The sequence below is a fragment of the Acartia tonsa genome, chromosome 10 (genome assembly GCF_053477335.1).
Source record: "Acartia tonsa isolate MP-2025a chromosome 10, ASM5347733v1, whole genome shotgun sequence".
In the NCBI taxonomy this organism is placed as follows: domain Eukaryota; kingdom Metazoa; phylum Arthropoda; class Copepoda; order Calanoida; family Acartiidae; genus Acartia; species Acartia tonsa.
In genome coordinates, this window is record NC_137269.1 from 46,575,359 (window position 1) to 46,598,660 (window position 23,302).

The 23,302-nt window shown below is 32.9% G+C and overlaps 2 protein-coding genes across 8 annotated transcripts in view; both read left to right on the forward strand.

Moving 5' to 3' along the window:
- Eogt (EGF-domain O-GlcNAc transferase) overlaps window positions 1-14,110 on the forward strand; it is a 32,204-nt gene extending 18,094 nt beyond the window's left edge. The window contains exons 17-18 of the mRNA XM_080174774.1: window positions 450-538; window positions 13,586-14,110. Coding sequence (XP_080030900.1) covers window positions 450-530 — 81 coding nt within the window. The 3' untranslated portion in view covers window positions 531-538; window positions 13,586-14,110. The remainder of the gene's footprint in view (window positions 1-449; window positions 539-13,585) is intronic.
- Window positions 14,111-15,984: 1,874 nt separating this feature from the next.
- The window catches only part of mats (MOB kinase activator-like 1), a 29,912-nt gene continuing 22,594 nt past the window's right edge, over window positions 15,985-23,302 (forward strand). For all 7 annotated transcript variants that reach the window (XR_013883289.1, XR_013883290.1, XR_013883292.1 and 4 more), the window contains exon 1: window positions 15,985-16,053. The gene's annotated coding sequence lies outside the window, so the exon portion shown is untranslated. The remainder of the gene's footprint in view (window positions 16,054-23,302) is intronic.

Here is a 23,302-nt window from a genome sequence, read left to right on the forward strand (position 1 = left end):
TAAACTAGTCCCCAAAGTTTGATTGGTTGGTTCTTTAAGTCCAGTTTCTAAATGTATCATCCACTAATTTTGATTTATAGAAGGGATAATTTTGTGTATCATCATTGGGGATGTACATAAATTTACCGGCTTATCCCTTTAAATCTCTGAATATAGGACCTATGTTGAAAACAGTCAATAATAAAAATAAACGATTTTACGAATAGATTCTTAATTTTATTATATTTAGGGTTGGACCGGATACCCGGTATGGCCGGATATACTTTCGGATCCCGGATATCAGGCTGATTTCTAATGCCGTATATCTGGTTATCCGGCCGAATATCCGGTAATTTGCCGGATATCGGGCCATTTTCAATTTTCAGCCGGATATCCGTATCTGGTATCCGGCCAAAAAAGTATCCGTCCCAACCCTAATTATATTTTTACACAAAATAATGATCATGTAGATCCAAACAGACGAAAGATACAAGAATGCAATAGAAAATACTGAAGGAGAAGGAAAGAAAGAGATAAAAGATGAATTATAAAAAAGGAGGTAATTTTAAAACTAAAAAATTAGAACTTCATTTGACATTGTTTTTTTTGTCTAATCAACAGACATTGAAATCATTTTAATAAAATTGATTGACATCCAGTATGGCTTTGAAACCGATTAATATCCGGCTGGATTAGAACTGGTTCTGAGCCATACAGTAAAATCATGTGTCGTATCCGCGGAACGCTGTCTATAAGTCTTTGCTACAAACAACTATTCTATTCTAATATATTCTAAGAGAACAACCTAACTTTAGTGACCGATTTAAGAAAAGTAAATATATTCTTCCATCACAGTCAAAGGATAATCAATAAAAAGTATATCTATAAAAGTTTTTAGTTAAGTCCACAAAAAGTAGGATAGGATAGGCTGGCTATTGGACTGGGATATTATCTCAAATACTGCAGAATTTCTGGTGTTGATACATAAAAGACACCTTTACCATCTTAAGCTAGAAGCTGCACATCACATGTAGTTTTGGGGCGTAATTTTTATTTTCAGGAAAGCTTAATTCAAATAAATGGAGACTGAACATAGAAAAAGGGGGAGTTAGGTTGTGCTAAAATTCCGTAAATGTGCTAAAATTCCGTAAATGTCTGAGACTTCAAAATAGGAGTAGAACTCTTAAATTTTGTACTGCAGTTGCTATAATATAGTACAATATAGTACATATCCACGTTATACCCCATTAAAGTAACTGCCATGCCAAATTTTAGAGTTCTACTTCTCTTTTAGATTCTTAAAACTCACATATTTACGGAATTTTAGCACAACTTACATCCCCCTTTGTAAATTTTTTGTTGTAGTTTAACTTCCTGGATATGTAGAATTTTATGATATTGTTCGAAATTGTATGTTTTTTATTCTAAAAATAATTGAGGTGTGGGACCTTTTTCAAAGGTCAATTTCTCTTGGGAGGATGGATGTACTCTCCCCCAAATAGTTATAAACCTTTTAAGGACCTTGTAAAGCTAAAGGAGAACCATATCGGTTCAGCGATTACCAAGATCCTTCAGTACAGACAAAGATCCTGTTACTTTTTTATAAAAATTTATAATCTTATTACTTTCATTCCTTAAAAAAGCCAACGTTTGTTCTTTTTGTATCCCCGCCATCTAAATTTTGTAGTTGGTAAAACTTGAGACAGGTTTCTTGTTTCATCTTTTATAAACTTTTCCTATCAGACTTCACAGAGTGCCCACTCAACACAGAGAAAAATATTGCTCATAAAAACAGCTAATTTTTAAAGATTTTAGATTAGAAACAATAAGATTAATTTTTCTAAATAAACAGGGCTCGGCTCCAAAAGGATTTCATTGAAGCGAATCCAACATATTTTTCGTATAATAGATTATGGCCAAATATTAATAAATATAAAAAGTTAGGTATACTACATCATTTTCCATTTTAGACACAAAAGTTTTATCTATAATCCAATATTTCATTTGAATTTTTAAGTTAAATAATGTCATTCATATACTGAATATTCAAACAACTAGTCTACATTCAATTTTAATTAGTTATTAAACCACAAGTAAAAATGAAACAAAGATTTCATTCTTATCAATATTTGAATTGTATTCATTTGTGTTGTTTTGTTGAAATAGAAGATCCATTTTGCACATTAAATGAAGCCTTCAAATTTTGAAATCGCCAATTTTAGTTGATAGATAAATGGTGTAGCTTCACTGCCGCAAATTGATCACAATATGGTGTACACAATAAATCTAAAGAAATAGATGTATAGCCAGACAACTACCTGGATCCCCCTGTTGGGGACCTTTTTTTCTGCTAGCATATTGCTTTCTGAGATAAAATCAACCTTATTCAACGTTCACTCAAAGCCCCAAAAATAATGGACTTAAAAGTGTATTAAACTGTATATAAGACATTTGCAAATATATTGATACCATTAATTTGCCTCTTAAATAGAAAAAAGTATGTTTTTTTAATATTTTTCTCTTGCTACAAATCAAATTTCAAATCTGAGTCACCAAAAATCCTAAACTAATTTTTGCTCTAGAAGAATCAATTTTTGGAGTTAGAAAGTGCTTAATACCTCATTTTAATCGCCTGGCATTGCTTTATAATATATAGGAAATAACTTGGTTGTTTATAGAACAGCTGACTAAAAAATCGAGGTTTTGTGATAAACCCACTTTAGTTGTTGCTCCATAAATGATATTTTTTTTCCCAATTTTTTTGGCTGTAAAGAAGCTTTATATATTCATATAACACCCACCTAAATTTGACTTTTGGTATTTTATTTATAACATCACTAGAGGGAATTGAATTTTGGAAAAAAGGTATTATCCTCTTAGAAATTTTTTTTTCAATGTTGAAAATTTGAGTACTCCCCCCCCCCCCCCGACAGCGAACTATGAACTCTGGCCGCAACGCTCGGCTTCCTAGCCTGCCTAGCCGCAGCGCTCGGCCCCCTTGCCTGCCTAGCCGCAGCGCTCGGCCCCCTTGCCTGCCTAGCCTATCTAAAATAGCTGTTCGTCAGTAGTCGGGGGGGGGGTACAAAATTGAAAAAAATTGAAGAAAAAAAAATTTAAGAGGATAACGCCGGAAAAAAGTATCAATTTATAGTTTACACTGCTATGCATTGTTCTTGTTCTTGTTTCTAAAAAATATTTATATTATTAAAAAGAGAATATTTAACGCTTCTATAGGTATGTTTATCATTTTTCTAGGCTAAATATATCTATAATTACACCATTTTAAAGTTAGACATCATAACATATTAACACAATTATTGAATCGGTCTGTATTATTAAGCTGGCAACCCTTAAAACAGCTGCATTTCATTATCCTATTATATAAAGTAGTAAGCTTTCTTGTCTTCAGCTTAAGATTTTGACAATTACAGTACCTATTGAGTTCTCTGTTTTATGGAAGCTTCTTATAGGTCCCTCAATAGTTTTGGAATTTTGAAAAAAATATCAATTTATATTTTACACTGCTATGCATTGTTCTCGTTCTTGTTTCTAAAAAATATTTTATAATTAAAAAGAGAATTATTTAACCCTTACAGATTGGGGGGGGGGGGGCTCCAAGAGCCCCCCCCTGTAGTTTTTTCGATCTCATTTTTTTTGTAGGTAAGATGGAGTGCTGTGACTTTATGACTTTTTAAGTTTAGTAATTATACGTCAGCAAGAGTTGATTTTATTAGGATATCTGGTCTGTGTCGGTCGTGGTGTCCGGTCAAAGTCGGTTGGGTAGCACCAAAATTAGAAACAAATTCTAAAAAAATCTTAATTTCTACATTATGACTTTTGTGTATAAGGAGAAACCTAAAATTTTTTTGGTGAATACTTAGATATCAATGACCTTCTGAGAAAAAATGTGTTATGACTGTTTGACCCCTCCCTGACCGACTTTATGACCGATTTTTGTCCGGCTTTTACTACAGACATATATCATGAATATCATGGCTTCTATTACAACTAGAGTCCTATAAATTTTTTGGTAAATCCTTGAGCAACATCAAACAGATAAAAATATTAATCGGCGCCGCCAACCGCCGTTTTACCGCCGTAACCGCGGAAAATGGCGGTTTCCGTTTTTTGGCAATGATCAGAAAAAGTAATTTTTTTGATATGAAAAATAAAAGTTCGTCCTAAAATTTGGTCATCCTAGCTGCAAAATTGGCCGCTCTACAGCTGCTAGGAGCGGCCTGGCTGCTATGACTAGAAAAAGTAATTTTCTCTAAAAATACACATGAACCACCGAGATAGAGGGGGGTGGCTCTTAGAGCCCCCCCCCCCCCCTTCCGATCTATTAAGGTGGGAATAGGGGCCCGAGCTGTAAGGGTTAATGCTTCTATAGGTATGTTTATCATTTTTCTAGTCTAAATATAACTATAATTTCAGTATTTTTAAAACATCATTATATTCAAGTTATTGTAATTTTAAATAAAATATCAATATCAAGAACTATTGGAACAATTTTTACCTTGCAAAACAAGGTGTTATAAAGTGTAGGATCCCTCACAATACCTATCTGTCTGTCTATAATGCATTACACATGTAATGCTAATAAAGAGGATGCTATAAGAGTGCTATTATAATGAGAACTTCTCATAATTGAATGGGCTTCCTGAAACCAGAGACCATGAAGTTGGCCTAGTCACTACAAGGGGGAGTGCAGGAATATCCAGGGGGAGGTGCTTGCAAAAGGGTAATTTTTTTAGGGATGGGGGTAATCACCCCCTATAATATATTATGGGGGGTATAAACCCAGCCGAGCGCTGCAGCCATAGTCATTATTTTGTAGACAGAGGTATAAAAAATTTCAAAATTGTAATATTATTAAAATAGCAGTCACTCCTAGGTTTTATTTAAGCAATGTCCACTCCAATGTTTTTTACTCCGACGTTTGTCCACCTCAATGTTTGTCCACTCTGACGTTTGTCCACTCTGATGTTTGGGACTCCTGCATTTGTCCACTCCAATGTTTGTCCCACTCCTGCGTTTGTTCCACTCTGACGTTTGGGACTCATGCATTTGTCCCTCCAATGTTTTTCCACTCCTACATTTGGCATGGAACCGATTATTGGTTGGGGTGCTAGTTTGATTCCTAGATTTTTAAGTTTTCAGGATTTTTTACTTCTATTAAAAAAAATTTAAAAGGCTGGGTTTATACCCCCCATAATATATTACAGGGGGTGATTACCCCCATCCCTAAAAAAATTACCCTTTTTACAAGCACCTCCCCCTGGATATTCCTGCACTCCCCCTTGTAGTGACTAGGCCAACTTCATGGTCTCTGGTTTCAGGAAGCCCATTCAATTATGAGAAGTTCACATTATAATAGCACTCTTATAGCATCCTCTCTATTAGCATTACATGTGTAATGCATTATAGACAGGCAGATAGGTATTGTGAGGGATCCTACACTTTATAACACCTTGTTTTGCAAGGTAAAAATTGTTCCAATAGTTCTTGATATTGATATTTTATTTAAAATTACAATAACTTGAATATAATGATATTTAAAAAATACTGAAATTATAGTTATATTTAGACTAGAAAAATGATAAACATACCTATAGAAGCATTAAATAATTCTCTTTTTAATTATAAAATATTTTTTAGAATCAAGAACGAGAACAATGCATAGCAGTGTAAAATATAAATTGATATTTTTTTCAAAATTCCAAAACTATCGAGGGACCTATAAGAAGCTTCCATAAAACAGAGAACTCAATAGGTACTGTAATTGTCAAAATCTTAAGCTGAAGACAAGAAAGCTTACTACTTTATATAATAGGATAATGAAATGCAGCTGTTTTAAGGGTTGCCAGCTTAATAATACAGACCAATTCAATAATTGTGTTAATATGTTATGATGTCTAACTTTAAAATAGTGTAATTATAGTTATATTTAGCCTAGAAAAATGATAAACATACCTATAGAAGCGTTAAATAATTCTCTTTTTAATAATATAAATATTTTTTAGAAACAAGAACAAGAACAATGCATAGCAGTGTAAAATATAAATTGATATTTTTTTCCAAAATTCAATTCCCTCTGGTGATGTTACAAATAAAATACCAAAAGTCAAATTTAGGTGGCTGTTATATGAATATATAAAGCTTCTTTACAGCCAAAAAAATTGGGGAAAAAAATATCATTTATGGAGCAACAACTAAAGTGGGTTTATCACAAAACCTCGATTTTTTAGTCAGCTGTTCTATAAACAACCAAGTTATTTCCTATATATTATAAAGCAATGCCAGGCAATTAAAATGAGGTATTAAGCACTTTCTAACTCCAAAAATTGATTCTTCTAGAGCAAAAATTAGTTTAGGATTTTTGGTGACTCAAATTTGAAATTTGATTTGTAGCAAGAGAAAAATATTAAAAAAACATACTTTTTTTGATTTAAGAGGCAAATTAATGGTATCAATATATTCGCAAATGTCTTATATACAGTTTAATACACTTTTAAGTCCATTATTTTTGGGGCTTTGAGTGAACGTCGAATAAGGTTGATTTTATCTCTTCTGCTCTTTTGTAGCGACTTGGCTGTGTTTATATTACCGACAGTATTGGTTGATTTTTAAAGACCCAATTTAAAGTCGCCAAAGGGTCCTCGGGGTGGGGACATACAGTTATTTAACCACTTCTTCCTCTATTGTTTTACCCTAATGTTTGCGCTTACCTCCATGTTTCGGAACGCAATGCCTAGCCGTTCTCGAAATCTTATCTCGAAGCCCTCCGAATGACCAACATAGTGAAGTTTACGAATGTGTATTTATTACCATGAAAACAGTAAGTCTAAAACAAAAATATAAGAATTAATTACATAAAATTAATAGTTATTATTTTTGTAACATCGAGGTTGCGTGATTTAAATTTAATAAAAAATATGAATTTTCTAAAAAACTTTAAATTGGCACGAATCATATTAAATCGCATCAGAAATTGATAATTTTAGAATAAAATGATCAATAATATAAAAGTAAATATTCGTATATCAAAACTTAGCAGTTAAATGGTCTATTTGTTGAAAAATTAATGATTTAAATTTCTTCATAAAATTGTACCATTCTACGCTTATTTTCAAGAATTAAAAGATAAATTCTTACCACATATGATGTCAAACTAAGCAGGAAGGCTTATTTGAGATATTCCACACATCAGAGCGCATGTATATTCAAGCAATACATTATTTTCATTCACGTAGCTCCTCACGTGGGACTTATCAAAGGAAAAGTGCGCGTCTCTTTTGTTCGTTTACAAGCCACGCGCCGCGCGGAGATAGTTAGGAATGCCGCGTAACACACTCATTCTCTGGGGAAATTTGGTGTAAGGACAAAGGGATTAATGGGTTCGAACTTGCCAGGGAATACAAGAAATACATACCGAAACACACCCATCTATTCACTGGGAATCGAACACAATACCTCATCATTGCAATATGCGTGCAGACAGTGTCCACGAAATCATAATCTCACAACACATAAACCACAAGAGTTTAAAATGTCATGGCCATAAGGCCTAAAATTGGTTATGGTAACTTACGAATACCACAATAACTCAAACCGACTCCACTACCACATAAGGATAGGAATAAGGAATGGGAAAAGCATTCAACATTCATGAATTGCACATTTTCCACTCACACATCTCATTATATCATGGCCTCATAATCTCAGATAAAATTAGAATTACAGACCATGTAATTGCGAATACATGAATTAATAATCAATAGTACCTAAACTTCAATTAGGTACCTACATAATAAAATAGGTAAATGATTTTTAAACTAAAAATCGCATCAATAATTAAATAATCAACTCAAACTTTTTTCATCAAAAGAAAGAAAGATTAAATAATGACATTTTTTCTACTAAATCTTTTTGCTAGAAAAGAAAAGTAAAATTGCATAAAAAACTTCTCAATAATTAGAATTTTTCTCCGACGGAAAAATACTTGCTTACATCTAAACATTTTTCAGATAAGATAAGTAAGATCCTTAAATCTAAACATGTTTTAATAAAATAGATACTTAAATCTAAATAAAATATGACTGTAAAAAAAATCATCAAACTTCGGAAAATTAAAATTTCATAATTTTAAATCTTCGTGAATCAAAATTGCGTAAAATTAAAATTGCAATTGAAATATGCAAATTAAATTTACCAAAATAAAACAAAAGCTCAATATAAGAAAGGAACTTCTCTAAATGCTGAATTTGCAATTTCTCTCTGTTTTAAGAAGAAAGCAACTTATACATATTCAAACAGTCATAATTAAGGCAATTTGGGGCCTCAGTCAGAATGAATCCCTCAAGATACAAACTAACAAATCCATCAAATATTAATAAATGCCATGTTCCAGCTATCCTGTCGGACGTTATGTCTTTCCATCACAACTTTTGATACTGCATAATTTCCAACAGGATTTCTGGCGCAGGGCTGCATCAACTGAAAATAAACATAATTAGTGATGTTTAAATCAAATTAAAATAAAAAGAATCATGAAATAATTCAAAGAAACTTTTAAAATCATCAATCAAAGCACATCGAAATTAAAATAAATTATCTTATGCTTTAGTTTTGCCGTTTTGCGGCATGCCTGGCCGAGGAAACAGAGCTAAGGTACGCCGTAAAGCGGTCTTATTAAGCTTAATTCTACGATACTCAAAGAATCTACTTAATTCAAGGCGAAAAAAATCTGCATTTTTTCTTTAGGTACATCGGTTAAAAGGTAAATAGTAATAATTTTAATATGCATGTAATATTAAATTATTTATGTGATTGTAATAAATCATAAAGAAATATTTAAATGATGTAAAAATCTCATTTTGTTAATTTCTTATCATATCAAATTTCAATCCAACAAGGATAAGAATGTTTATATCTGCGTAGGTACCTAGGAAATTTTTCGCGAAAAAAAATCCCTGGTCCCGGAAAGACTTAAATCATTGAAAGAACTTGCGTAAACGTATAAAAAACTTAAGTTTGCATTTCAAATGAAAAAAATCTTGCATAGATTTGAAAGTTTAAACGAAATTGTATCAACAATTGCGTTACTTATAAATCTTAAGAAATGGTGAAATTACCCATTTTTTAAAAAAAAATACTGCTTCAATTTTAATATATGCGATAAAAATGAAGTTAGAGTTAATTTAAAATATGCATAGTTTATCTTAAATTAATTCTGTGGCATTTACATAAAATAATAATCAATATTTTAATAATACCATACATCGTGTTCATTATTATAAATGCTTAAACATGAACGAAAATATATGTACCTAGGAAAATAATTGCTAAAAGTATTTTCTCAAGGTTTAAAATTGTCCGAAATCGCTAGGTACGTATATTACTACGAATCTCTGCTCTCGGAATGAAAAAAATCTTTACGCGTGGATTAATAGGAATCCCAGCTCCCGGAGTGAAAGAAAAACTTTTGTACATGAATTGTTAAAAATCTCTGCCTCCGGAATGAAAGAAAATCTTAGATTTGCTTACAAGGCGTTATCCTCTTAGAAATTTTTTTTTCAATTTTTTTCAATTTTGTACCAGCTGGAACCGAAACTCCCGTCGGCTCTTGTCCAGCTGGAACCAAAACTCTGATCGGCTCTTGTCCAGCCGGAACCGAAACTCCCGTCGGCTCTTGTCCGGCTGGAACCGAATCATTCAACGGCTCAACACCCGCCGTAACAGTGTTATCAACGGCTACAGTATCGTTACCAATCTCATCAGGATTAACTGCAGCACAACTAACATCATTATCAGTAATAACTACGGCAACACCCGCCGTAGCCATGTTGTCAACGGCTGCAGCACTAGCAGAACCAAAAGGTTCATCAGCAGCGTTATAAGCAGAACCAACAGGTTCAATAATAGCATCACAAGCAGCACCAACAGTCGGCTGCGGCTGAACATCTGAGCTTTCTGGTTTTAAAAACCCTATAGCTTCACTTTCCAACTCGAAATCTGAGCAGACAACATACCTACTCTTTGCTAATCCATTAGCACTAACAGCAAAATATCCAGATCCAAACAGGCTGGAGTAAAGCATGGTTTCACCTACTGAGCGTTCAGAGTAGGGAAACATCGACGGGCAGAGGTGCCCAATGAGCAAATCCACCTGCCCATTAACCAAAGTAAAATCTTCAGGTTTCATATCAAACAAAACAGCTGCCTCCACAGGATTCATGGAGCAGATCGCCTCTTTTGGACCAATGAGAGGCACTACCACAGGTTCTAACATGTGATACTTCTTGTGTCGATCAACTAAACATAGCTTGACCGTCGGGAGACATTTAACTTCACCGTCAGCTAGAGAAATTCTTGCTGAACGTCCAGTAAAAGGTAACTGAAGTTTATTAACAAGTGACTGGGTTACCATTGAGGTAGTTAAACCAGTATCCCACATGGCGGTCACTGGGACCTTCTGGCGATTAATATTAACGACGTCTAATTGTTGTAACATTAACATTAGGTTCGCCTCAGGGGAAGTATGTGCTTCATAGACGGCGGCAGCCATATCAACACTCTCATGGAGAAGGTTGTTATGGGTCATACCACAATTATCCACTTTGCATCCGCCTATTACATCTGCCTTCGGGCAATCCACAAATTTATGCCCTTTCTGCAAACAAAGCCAACAGCATCCAGCACTCTCCACAACACTCTTCCTGTCTGGCACTGACAGGTCATGAAATTTTGGGCACTTGTAAAGTAAGTGCATGTCATCACAGCCATTAACAAAACATGACTGCTTCATCTTAGATTTACCAGGTTTACCTACGGCGGCAGCTGCTGTCGCAGGATTACCCTTCTTCTTAGAGGGGGTGTCCATATCAGTTGAACACCTCATTAAAATAGCGCCCCTCTGCTCCTCGATAATCTGCATCAACTTTGGCAGATTTGGGACATCCATCGAGCCCAATGCTAAATTAAGCTTATCTTGAAAATCTCGGGGCAACTTCTTGGATAACATCTCCAGAAGTATCACGGTCAACCACTGGCTTGTGGTAACCTCATCATCTTCATCATCTTTAGTCAGCTGCTCCAGCTGGCTAACTGCACCACCAAACTCTGCTAACACAGTCACAATCTGGTTGGAGTCCGACGGTTTAGACTTCTTCTCCCATTGGTTGAAAAGGCAGAGCATCTGACGTGTCTTCGACTTGAAACGCGCGTCAAGGTAAGCCCACTGAGATTCATGCGATTGAATCTGAATCAATTGAAGTCTCAGCTCTTTATTTTTACAGACCTTCTCACTGCTCAACAATAACTGTAAATATGACGGGTCCTGTCCTACAGTAAGCTTTTTAAAATTGTCTTTGAAACTTACGTAGGCTGCTTCTTGGCCGTCAAAGCTGGGAAGAAGACGTTCGTCGACACGATTCATATATCCTGGCGTGAACATAGAACCGGCGCCGAACTGTGGTGTGCCAAACGGTGACACAAATGGCGATGCTGTCGAGGCACCCGCCGTCGTCGTGGGTGGCTTCACAGGTTCAAGCTTAACCTCAGCCAATTTTTTCATCAATGCAGACAAAGTGTTTATAATTGAATCAGGCAAGGGAAAATATGGCCCTTTAATAACTTTCACGATCTTTAAGCATCGATCATATAGTTCAGCCTGATGGTTAGGCAAATTATCACCAACTACATCAACAACACTTTGAATGTCACTAAGCTCTTCTATAGCATCAAGAGCATCTTTCAAGGCACTATAGTCTTTTTGCACAGTAACTATATCAGAATAAATGTCACTAAACTCATCAAGCTCTTGGATTCTCAACCCAAGCTTGCTAAAACCGCCCATGATGCTGTCGAACGTTTCGAACTTGTCGTGGACAAGGATTGACTCCTTAGTGAGATGTCTAACATCAAGTTCTGAAGTATCACTGACCAACTTCATCACTCTACTTAGCTCACTGGTTAGGGCATCAACGGCTGGACGCAGCCGCTTACTCAATTGTTCACCTTTATTCTTTTTAGGACCCATGATTGTCACTAAAGTTAACTGTACTGATTACGACTATAATAATGTGTGTTAAGGTATCACAACCAACACATTCACAAAAACTTCACAGATTCTTCTTAGCTGCATCTGTTCTGTCTTGTTTTCATTGTTTCGGAACGCAATGCCTAGCCGTTCTCGAAATCTTATCTCGAAGCCCTCCGAATGACCAACATAGTGAAGTTTACGAATGTGTATTTATTACCATGAAAACAGTAAGTCTAAAACAAAAATATAAGAATTAATTACATAAAATTAATAGTTATTATTTTTGTAACATCGAGGTTGCGTGATTTAAATTTAATAAAAAATATGAATTTTCTAAAAAACTTTAAATTGGCACGAATCATATTAAATCGCATCAGAAATTGATAATTTTAGAATAAAATGATCAATAATATAAAAGTAAATATTCGTATATCAAAACTTAGCAGTTAAATGGTCTATTTGTTGAAAAATTAATGATTTAAATTTCTTCATAAAATTGTACCATTCTACGCTTATTTTCAAGAATTAAAAGATAAATTCTTACCACATATGATGTCAAACTAAGCAGGAAGGCTTATTTGAGATATTCCACACATCAGAGCGCATGTATATTCAAGCAATACATTATTTTCATTCACGTAGCTCCTCACGTGGGACTTATCAAAGGAAAAGTGCGCGTCTCTTTTGTTCGTTTACAAGCCACGCGCCGCGCAGAGATAGTTAGGAATGCCGCGTAACACACTCATTCTCTGGGGAAATTTGGTGTAAGGACAAAGGGATTAATGGGTTCGAACTTGCCAGGGAATACAAGAAATACATACCGAAACACTCCACAAATTATTACCTCAGCACAAACAAACTGCAGTTTGCCATTAGGTCTTTTGGGGAAGTGATTGCACACCTTGATATACAGATAGCAGAGAATTTGTTACAGTAAAGTTTATTTGCTGATGGAAGGGGGGGGGGGGAGAGTTTGTTATAAAATAGTCTCTTAAAGGCAAAGCAAATTATGCACAAAAGAATTGAATTCCGTTATGAATATTGGTCTGAAAAGGTCGATATGCCATGCTGTAAAAGTATTTGTGATAAAACTTTTTTTAGTAGCGAACTACTCAATGATTCTCTTTGTCTGTCCGTCCGTTTGTAGTTAGTAACGCTTCGGGAGAAATATGAATTTCTCGGTTGCTATTCAAGATGAATGGTTTTTGTTATGATATCCTGTGTCCAGTATGTTATTTACTTGGTCCATCAGTATGTCAGTCAGGCTAAAAAAATATATGTAAAAGGCTTCGTGATTTTTTCAATTAATTCATTCTTGATTTAAGCATCTGCTTTTTAAATCACCTTTTCCGTATTCTCATCCATTATTTGTCTTTGCTTCATGGATTTTGTCATCCTTGTTTACATTTGGAAGAGCATCTTTCATTTATTAGTGTATTTTTGACTTTCGGGTAGCATTTGATGACCACTAAACAGCAAATAATGAAATTGCTTTCAAAATTAATTTATAATTAATTGTGTTATCCTTGTAACATTATATTTATATAATATATGTTTTTTTAGGATTTCAAGAAAGAAATAAAAGAAAAGAAACAGATTTGTTGAGTGGAATTTTCTATTCTTGCCTTCCATAACTTCCAAAGAAAATTAGTCACAAAAGAAAATTTTTATTTCAACTTCTAAATGAAATTAACCAAAGTTAAAAGTTTAATATAAGTTATTAGATTTGCATTTCGAAATAGATAAAAGACTTTATTTTGTTTTCGCATTAGATTAAAAGTATTTTAAATAGATTAGATTTTATACTGCCATTTTATTATAGTAATGCATAGGTAGTAAAGTTTATTAAAGGGAATAGAAGCTTACGCAATAATGCGTAAAATTGTGAGCAAGCTTTCAGTCAAATGCGCTTATTAAGTCTAAATGTTCTTAATTTTGACCAAACGTATAGTATAGTTAAACGCAGGGACCAGGAAATGATATTCTGACAACAACTGTAAAGGAAAATTTCTCCACAACCCCTTTCCCCTTTTCCTCCCCTTCTTTCCCACTCTTCTTCAGTTACATGACAAAAACAAACCACCAAATACCCCACAAGATTTTGTGATTTTTTTTGTAGAATTGTTGGTTAGACTGGCTACCCCGGCCCTGAGTTAAACGTATATTCAAAAACAGTTTGACCTAATAAGCGCCTTTGACTGGAATCTTACTCACAAACAACTTAACGCAATATTGTGATAGCTTCTCTTCCCTTATACATTTATTCTTATAAACAAATGACAATTATTATTAATCTACCTCACCTTAGAATCAGGGAGTCATATTTTATAAGGTTTAAATTAAATTTTTCCTCCATCTTTTTTTGATGTTCATTATTGCTAAAAAGCACAATAATGTAATCTTTTTCAAATATAGAAATAACAGGATAGTTACTTTTAAGTAAATTTTATTATTGGTTAGGAAGAAATTTGGAGGCATAATAGTTTTTTCTTTATAAAATAATCCTCTCTGGTATTAGTATACTTCAGGGTAAAGGAAATTTCATTAAAATTATTAATCTTTATTTTATATGAACTAAAATTTAATCAGGATTTAGATGAAAATACACCGTCTCTTCTTTCTAAAAAATAATTCGACTTTTGTTAGCGGACAAACAACTGGGGTCAAGCAGCCTCTGGGATAGCAGCATATACCATTAGGCCTTACCTCATTTTTCATTTCAAAACTATTTGTTAGTCTTGCTGTCAAGGACGTCTAAGCTTTTTTGATAGGGTTTTAAAGGTTGAAGGGGGGATAATCTTATGTATTTTTAAAGAATTTTTAGGGTGGTTAGATAAGGGGTTTAAAAAAATTAGGGGGGGGGGGGGTAAGCACCCCTTGACTGTCTTATTTCTTGCGACACAGCAATTTGTTTGATCGATAAATTCAAAGTATTGAAGAAAGAAATGACGTTGATTTTTGGTTTAAAACCTAAATATCTTGCCCTAATTATAATAATAATTTAGCTTTAATACATAACTGTGATATTAATATACTCTAACATAGTGATAATAACAACATTTACAATTTATTTCTAACACAGACAAAGACTTATATTTTAAACTGCCTTATAATGAGAAGAAAAAAATTAATAAAACCTTCTAGTTTTTTGATCAATTTTAAAAGCTTAATGAAGTTAACCTAAAAAAATTATATTTACCTTTTAAGCAGTGATATTTCTGAATTTAAAAATGTCTGCTCTCAAATACGATACTTTTACAAGCGAAGCTTTTCTATAATTATGGTCGGTACGTCCGTCTAGAACGGATAAGTCTCATCGTTATTTGCAGTTTTGCAACAAATTTACTTACAATTTTGTTTATATTTATAAATTTATATTATAGGTGTTTATTCAGTTCCGACACCCTACGAGTGTTAATATTCGTTTGTCCTACCGTTTCAGAGCTTCGCTTTTATGAATGTCATCATCCTTGTTTCTATAAAAATCTATTGATGCTTTGTCATCTTTTCTATTTTTTCTCATTAATCTAATAATATGCATTTAAATTTAATTTTCATAAAAAATAATTAAAAATTTAAATTGCGGAACATTTGTACACAAACTCTAAATTGCATTATTCTGTCTGAGATAGAAATGAATTTGAAGAGAAATTACTTGCCATTTACATAAAATTAAATTCTTGACACATTGTTTGTGTTATTTTTACCAGTTCAGTATTTTATTTATATAGTTTTAATCTTTCTTTATTACTTTTTTACTAATGATAATGTAATTTTTGATATTTTGGATTTTTTCCTCGATAAAAAATTTAAATTTTATAATACTATAGTATAGCAAAAGATACTGAAAAAATACCATTGAAATACAAATCCCGCTTTTTCTCAAAAATTAGAAGTCTAATCAAGAATATTTTAAAACTTTTTTAATAACTTTATTAGAAATAACATTATTAATATAATTTCAGATGTATAAATAATGTGAGAAGTTGTTTTTCTCCGATATTATTTTCTTTATTTTTCCTCCCAACCAGGTTAGTAATTTTATTATCAGTAGCATAGCGCCAGGGATCTAAAGGGATAAGACAATGGCCGATAAATTTATGTACATCCCCAATGATGACACACAAAATTACTCCTTCTGAAGATTGAAATTAGTGGTTGAAACGGTTCAACACTCAACTTATTACACTTAACAATTGATATTTAGTGAAAGTCCCCAAAGTTGTGAAGCCAACGAATAATGAAACATTATTGTAAAACTTTGAGGACTTGTGTAATAAACACCCCATTGACTCTTCTCTCACTGGCATAGCGCAGCTATTCTAATATTAGGGTTTCCCATCCGTCCATAAGATTTAGAAAAATGATCTTGCTTCTTGTGGATTCTCCTCTAGCCTCAAGGGTCAGTAATAAGGCTGAGTTGTTTTAACTTCACCTTTTCAGAATGGTATACCTGCATCAATAGTCATCTCGTGTAATCTAGTTTGACCGAAGAGAGATACTCAGATGTTATCTTATTCGTTGGCTTAAAAACTTTTGGTGCTTATTAAAAATTTTTGAATAGTTGGTTCAAAATCGCAGTGTATATACTTTTTAACCATTAATATTAATTTATGTAATGGGTAATTTATTTATTTTCTTCACGGATGTACATTTTTTCGTCCTATCTCTTAAGATACCTAGAATTGACCTATCATTTTTTGTTGTGTGGAGTATTAATAGGATAAGTATATTGTATTACTTAAACAATTAATTTAATCAATTGTATGAAGATATAATTCCTAATAATATCGCAGCTTGTCCGTCATATATAAACGAGAATTTAAACACTTAACAAATGTTTGAAGAAGGCTTATTCTATTATCGATTTTAAATAAATCAAACATTTGCTACAGCAACAGATTTTTTTATAATTTGTTTTATAGGTAAATGACTTAGGTATTAAAATTGGGTAGAGGGAGGTCTTCCCCAGGAGGCCTCTAGTGGCGTAGCCGCTAGTATCTAATAAAATAAAATGCACTTTAGATTTCTTTTATATTTGGAAATATAAGTGAGTGAAGAACATTTTCTATTGTCTGTGCACCTGTATTACATTTTTATTTTACCTTCAGTTTCATTATCAAATAAATAAGGCCTTCTGGATTTTTTTTATTTATTTTATTATTTTATTTCGTCAAAATTACCCAGATGATTGAATGGAACTTGAGGAGGGTAGGAAGTTGGAACGAATCTTTTTGGTATTTCAACCGTGAAAAGGTTTTAAGTTTTAACCCTTAACATTTAGAATTTAGGGCCCTCTTTCCTTATGGACCTTGATCTTTCTTGGGGGGGGGGGGGGGGTTTCAATGTCTTAAAAGAGTAAGAAATTTTTGTTTAGCCTCCCTGTCTGATAAAGAATTTTAGACAATACAGGAGACAAAATCATATTTTGCTTCCTTCGCCCCCTTTTTTTTAGCAACCTTTGTTTTTATGTCGTTTTTATGTCCTTTTTTACTTAATAACTAATGAAACTTGTTGTCTTTGTCATATGGAATACCTAAGTCTTTTAAAAATTTATTTTCATAATTAAAGTAAAGTAATATTTTTTCTATAATTAAGTAAAATTAAAATTAAACAATAGAATCAATTTAACTATTTACATAAGTAAATTGTGACAAACGAGCTAATATGCTTTACCTTAAAATAGCTTACCTTGAATGGCGGAGGGAAGGTAGATAGAAATACTTTGTATTCAAGAAGGAAATTGCTTTCTCATATGTTCTTATCTCACTTTTTTACATTTCCCTTCTTATTTCTTCAGCTTACTTTTACAAAGCAAATAAAAAAAATGGTTTAGTTTTGTATTTAGTTATCTTTAGTAGCAAATCTATTCTATGACTAGGTAACAATGTCTGTTAGTACGCCAGTCAGTAAATAAAAGTTGATTCTTTTGGTCCAAAATTCCAATGGCCAATTAGTATTTACTCTATACCTACCTATCTAATTTTTGTCAACTTGTTTAACACTTTTTTTGCGGATAGTCTCCTGCATTTATTCAAAATATGTTCTTTAACTTAATTTTGTTTGATTTATAAATGAAATTAATTTCATATTTAGATTTAGGTTGTTTAGTTTTTGATTGCAAGTATGGCCTTGTAAATTAATCGTAATACATTCTAATCTATGTTGAGTTTAATACCTAGATTAAAGGAACCTTTTCTCTTTAACAATCAAATGTACAATCAATATGAAATATGTGCTTTAAGATGTAATTAAATATTAGATGAAAGGCATTTTAGTCCCTTACTTAATCTGGCAGTAACTTTAATGAATATAATAATATTTAAAATCGAGGCTTTAAAGGCAAACATAAAACTTCTTCTATTCGTTTTCTTAGATATCCTTATACTAAAGTAACAGGATGTCTGTCTGTTTGTCTGTGTGTTTGTATGTTTGTACCGAAGGATCTCGCTAACCGCTTAACCGATCAGGTTCTCCTTTACAGGATAGCTTCTCATAGGTCGTGGGAAGGTTTATAACCACCCTCCCAATAGAAATCACAAAAAATCGAGAGAAAAAAATTTACGCAGAGACTTGAGGGCAACATAGATAGGTATCGTAGAGACTTGAAAGCAACATAGATAGGTAACGTATTACTTTTCAAAGAAACCAAACATTTAAAGTGCCACTAGAGGCCTCTATGGGCGTAGCCGCTAGTCTTAATAATCGAATTGAGAAAGGCTTGCTAAACTTAGTTTTTATCATACTAAAATAATTCTCGAATGTTTATCTGAATTTTACTATTTTATTTAAAAAGCTAGGGTAAAGCGGGGCGATCTCTTTTTTTTTTTTTTTACCCACCTATAGGTAAACTCTACAGGTGAGATGAAGTTGAGGTGAAATACTTAAGTGTGTCTAAAGATTTGGTGTGTTTGTTGTAAGTGTAAAGTATAGGAATTATATATTACATATGGATTTGAAAAAACAAACACTTTTAGAAGTGCCCTCATTTGCAGGTAGTTTTCTTTCTATATTCGAAGTATGACATTTATCCAGGGTCGAATTGATATGTTGTTAAATTTTCATATCCTAATTTATAATTTTTGTTTTTAAGCAAAAATTTTCTTTGAAAGGAAATAAATTCAAGTAGATTTGAAATATAAATTCAAGTAGATTTGAAATAAATTCAAGTAAATTTGAGCGATCTCGGTTTTGAGGTGAAGTCAGTATTTTTTTGACCACCTTCATTAAATGACATTTTTCTCCATGTTCTAATCGACTGACAGAAAAAAACATAAAATCAAATTTGTTCCTTATTAAATTGCCTACAAATTTCCAATTTCCGTTTAAAACTTTAAAAAAGCTTGTATAGTTTTTTCTTAAATCGACTAAAAGTGAAGCGGGGTGATTTCGGTTTTTTCACTTTTTATACTAACTTTTTCAATTTTATATAAATCAAATTTCTCGTACTTTGAAAATTTTTTTTTTTGCAGAAGAAATTTTCCGATCTTCATAAATTTTTTTGTGAATGCTCTTTATTACATTTAGCAACTTTAACCTTTTGGGCATGCTGTAATTAAATCAATATGTCATAGTTTTTTTGAAGCTGGAAAATCGACCACAGATTTTGCCAAACTTTTCTTTTTTTTCAACTTGATTTTTTTTAGGAAATTTTGCTAATAGAACTAATTTTTTCTTGGCCAAATCTATTCAAAATTGCCTGAATTTTAAGGATCAGGCCTTAAAAGTCATGAAAAGTATTTTTTCTAGTAGTATTTTTATGTTTTTTATCAAAAAAAATTTCGAAAAAAAAGTCAAAGGGATAGTTCTACGAAGTGTATTTAAAGAGTTAAGGTACTTAGAGTAGTGAACTTTTATATGTCTTAGTAGAATATATTAGGCATTGGATAGATATGATTATATGTTAAAGAATTTTTAACATTGACCAGACCAAACTTTTTTTATTTAACAATATCTAAAAAAGTTAATGTGATTTGCCACATAAATTACATGAGAATGGTCTATTTTTTTCCAAATATGTATAGCCAAAACACCAATAGGAGTGAATCTTTTTCCACATATTTCACAAGAGTTATAAAAAAATTGAACAGGGGTTCCCCTTGGGACAAGTTACTTAAAAAACATAAAAAATAACGTCCGATTCATTATAGGACAGGTTTTCTATAGATTCTTTTTAAAAAAATAAAGAAAACCGTCCGGATTACTTACAATATACACATAATCTCACGCGGAAATACCAACTAACCATACTACATATAATATATATATAATATATATAAAAGACCATTCTCATGTAATTTATGTTGCAAATCACTAACTTTTTTAGATATTGTCAAATAAAAAAAGTTCGGTCAGGTCAATATTAAAATTCTTTATCACAATCATATCTATCCAATGCCTAATATATTCTACTAAGACATATATAAAGATCACTACTCTAAGTACTATACTAAATATTTTATTGGTCATTCTTTGTTGCTATGTATATTTTCTTGTATAAAAAGTTTGAAGTTGTATTAACTAGGGATGGGAATCCGTCGAATTTTTGGGCCGGATTCCGGATTCTGAAGGAATCCGTCAAAAAAAGTGCCGGATTCTTGCGGATTCCGGATTCTTATTTTTGGCGGATTCCGGATTCGGATTCCGGATTCTATCAATATTTTAAAAGGCCGTCCGTCACAGAGGGATAGCTTTTTTCGTTAATTTATCACTATGTTACTTGGTTGAAGCCTTGATTTGTTTAAAGTGTTGACTTCCAGCATAACTAAAACATTTACATCACATTAGTAAATTTAAAAATTTAAGTGCTATGTATGTCCTAAAAATGTGCTTGGTATTTTCTAACCTATTTAAATTAAATTTAGCCTACCAATTTAGAATCCGGAATCCGCTATAAAAAACGGATTCCGGATCCGGATTCGGATTCCAAAATTGGCCGGAAATTGGGCGGATTCCGGATGACAAAAAAGTTTTTGCCATATATAACATGTAACGAAGTTGAAAATAAAAATGAAAACTCATTTTTTAAGGAAAATCCCTGGTCAAATCTTTTAATTTTAATCAATAACTTTATATTATGCACTAATATGTTATTTAAAATAGAAAAAACTTACAGTTCACTATTTTTTTTAAAATGCACTTCGTGAAACTATCCCTTTCGCGTACTTCGGAAATTTTTTTTTTTGTAGAAAAAATTGACCTATCTTAATAAAAAATTTTGTGCATACTCTTTATTACATTTAGCAACTTTTACCTTTTGGGCATGCTGTAATAAAATCAATACGTCATCGATTTTTCGAAGCTTGAAAATGCCCTACCGACTTCGCCTCAAGGCGGGGCGAAGTCGGTGCCGTTTTAAAGATCAATTTTGACAAACTTCCCAAAGTCCTTGGTTTACGTCCTTTTAGGACCTGATCGACTTTTCCGAGATCTTTCTACTGGTCTTGGTCCCATTTAAAAAAAATAATTTTTACGATTTGCAGGTTCAAAAAACCGAAAAAAACACTGAGTTCGCCCCGCTTTACCCTACCTCACTTTTCATCCTTAACTCTTGATTGTCGGGGAAACCGATTAAGGTACATAAAGGGGTCCGACTTATAAGGGTTAATTTACATAAACTGATCAAATGAATGTAAGGGGGGGGGGGGGAAGTTCTGCCACTTTCGCGTAAACAGTGTGCAGTGGACTAGGTATTGATTTTAGATTATAGGTTATTTTGGATAAAAGTTTACTTTTGGGTATTAGTTCACGTATATTTAATCATTTTTTTAATAGGTCTCCAGGTTCAGGTGCTGCAGGCTGGAAGGTCGTTTCTGGACAGGTAAAAAAATTAAAAAAATTTTGTTTGAAGAGTTAGAGAGCAACTTATAAAACAAAATATATTTCTTTTTGAATGTTATTAACTTATCTGCAGAAAAAATTAAATTCGGCCTCCAGGTTCAGGTGCTGCAGGCCTCCAGATACACTCTGGACAGGTAAAAATTAAGTTTTCTTATTTGAAGAGTTAGAGGTACACTTATTTAACCAAATATGCATCTTTATGGATGTTATCATCATATTTGCAGAAAAATTTAAAATCGGCCTCCAGGTTCAGGTGCTGCAGGCCTCCAGGTACACTCTGGACAGGTAAAAATTAAAATTTCTTATTTGAACAGTTTGATGTACACTTATTTAACCAAATATGCATCTTTTTTGATGTTATTACCATATTTGAAGAAAAAATGACAATCGGCCTCCAGGTTCAGGTGCTGCAGGCCTCCAGGTACACTCTGGACAGGTAAAAATTAAAATTTCTTATTTGAAGAGTTTGATGTACACTTATTTAACCAAATATGCATCTTTTTGGATGTTATTACCATATTTGAAGAAAAAATGACAATAGGCCTCCAGGTTCAGGTGCTGCAGGCCTCCAGGTACACTCTGGACAGGTAGAAATTAAAATTTCGTATTTGAAGAGTTAGAGGTACACTTATAAAACAAAATATGCATCTTTTTGCATGTTATTACCATATTTGAAGGTAAATTGACAATCGGCCTCCAGGTTTAGGTGCTGCAGGCCTCCAGGTACACTCTGGACAGGTAGAAATTAAAATTTCGTATTTGAAGAGTTAGAGATACACTTATTAAACCAAATTTGCAACTTATTGGATGTTATTACCATATTTGAAGGTAAATTGACAATCGGCCTCCAGGTTCAGGTGCTGCAGGCCTCCAGGTACACTCTGGACAGGCAGTTATAATATTTTTTGATACTTTTTGATTTGGACACCTTACCTGGATCCTGGTGACCACTGGTGACTGCTTGTGGCCGCTGGCAAGGTAAATTCCAATAAAGGTAATATTTGATATTAGAGGAAAGGTTTCTAAATAGAAAATTATTAAAATATAATAATATGACAAAATTTATTAAGTAAGTCTTCTATTTTTGTTCCAGGCAGGCTCTAGGTAGCCTCCAGGAGCCTGCTGGACAGGTTTAAAAAATTAATTTTATAATTTGTTTTATTTAGATGAAAGGTTTGAGTTGTGCTCCAGATAGGGTCAAGGTGGCCTCCAGGAGCCAGCTAGATAGATCTGTATTTATTACTTTTTGTTTATGTATGGTTTTCCACACATATGCAAAATATAATTCTGTCTAAGATATAATATTACAGATACTCAGAATGGGGAATGCAATTTCAATAGGATTCAGATTATAAAGTATAGATGCTAGTGAAATAATTTTAAAATTATTACTGAGAGAGGTTAATTTTATCCAGATGTCATTCAGAGCTACAGATTCTC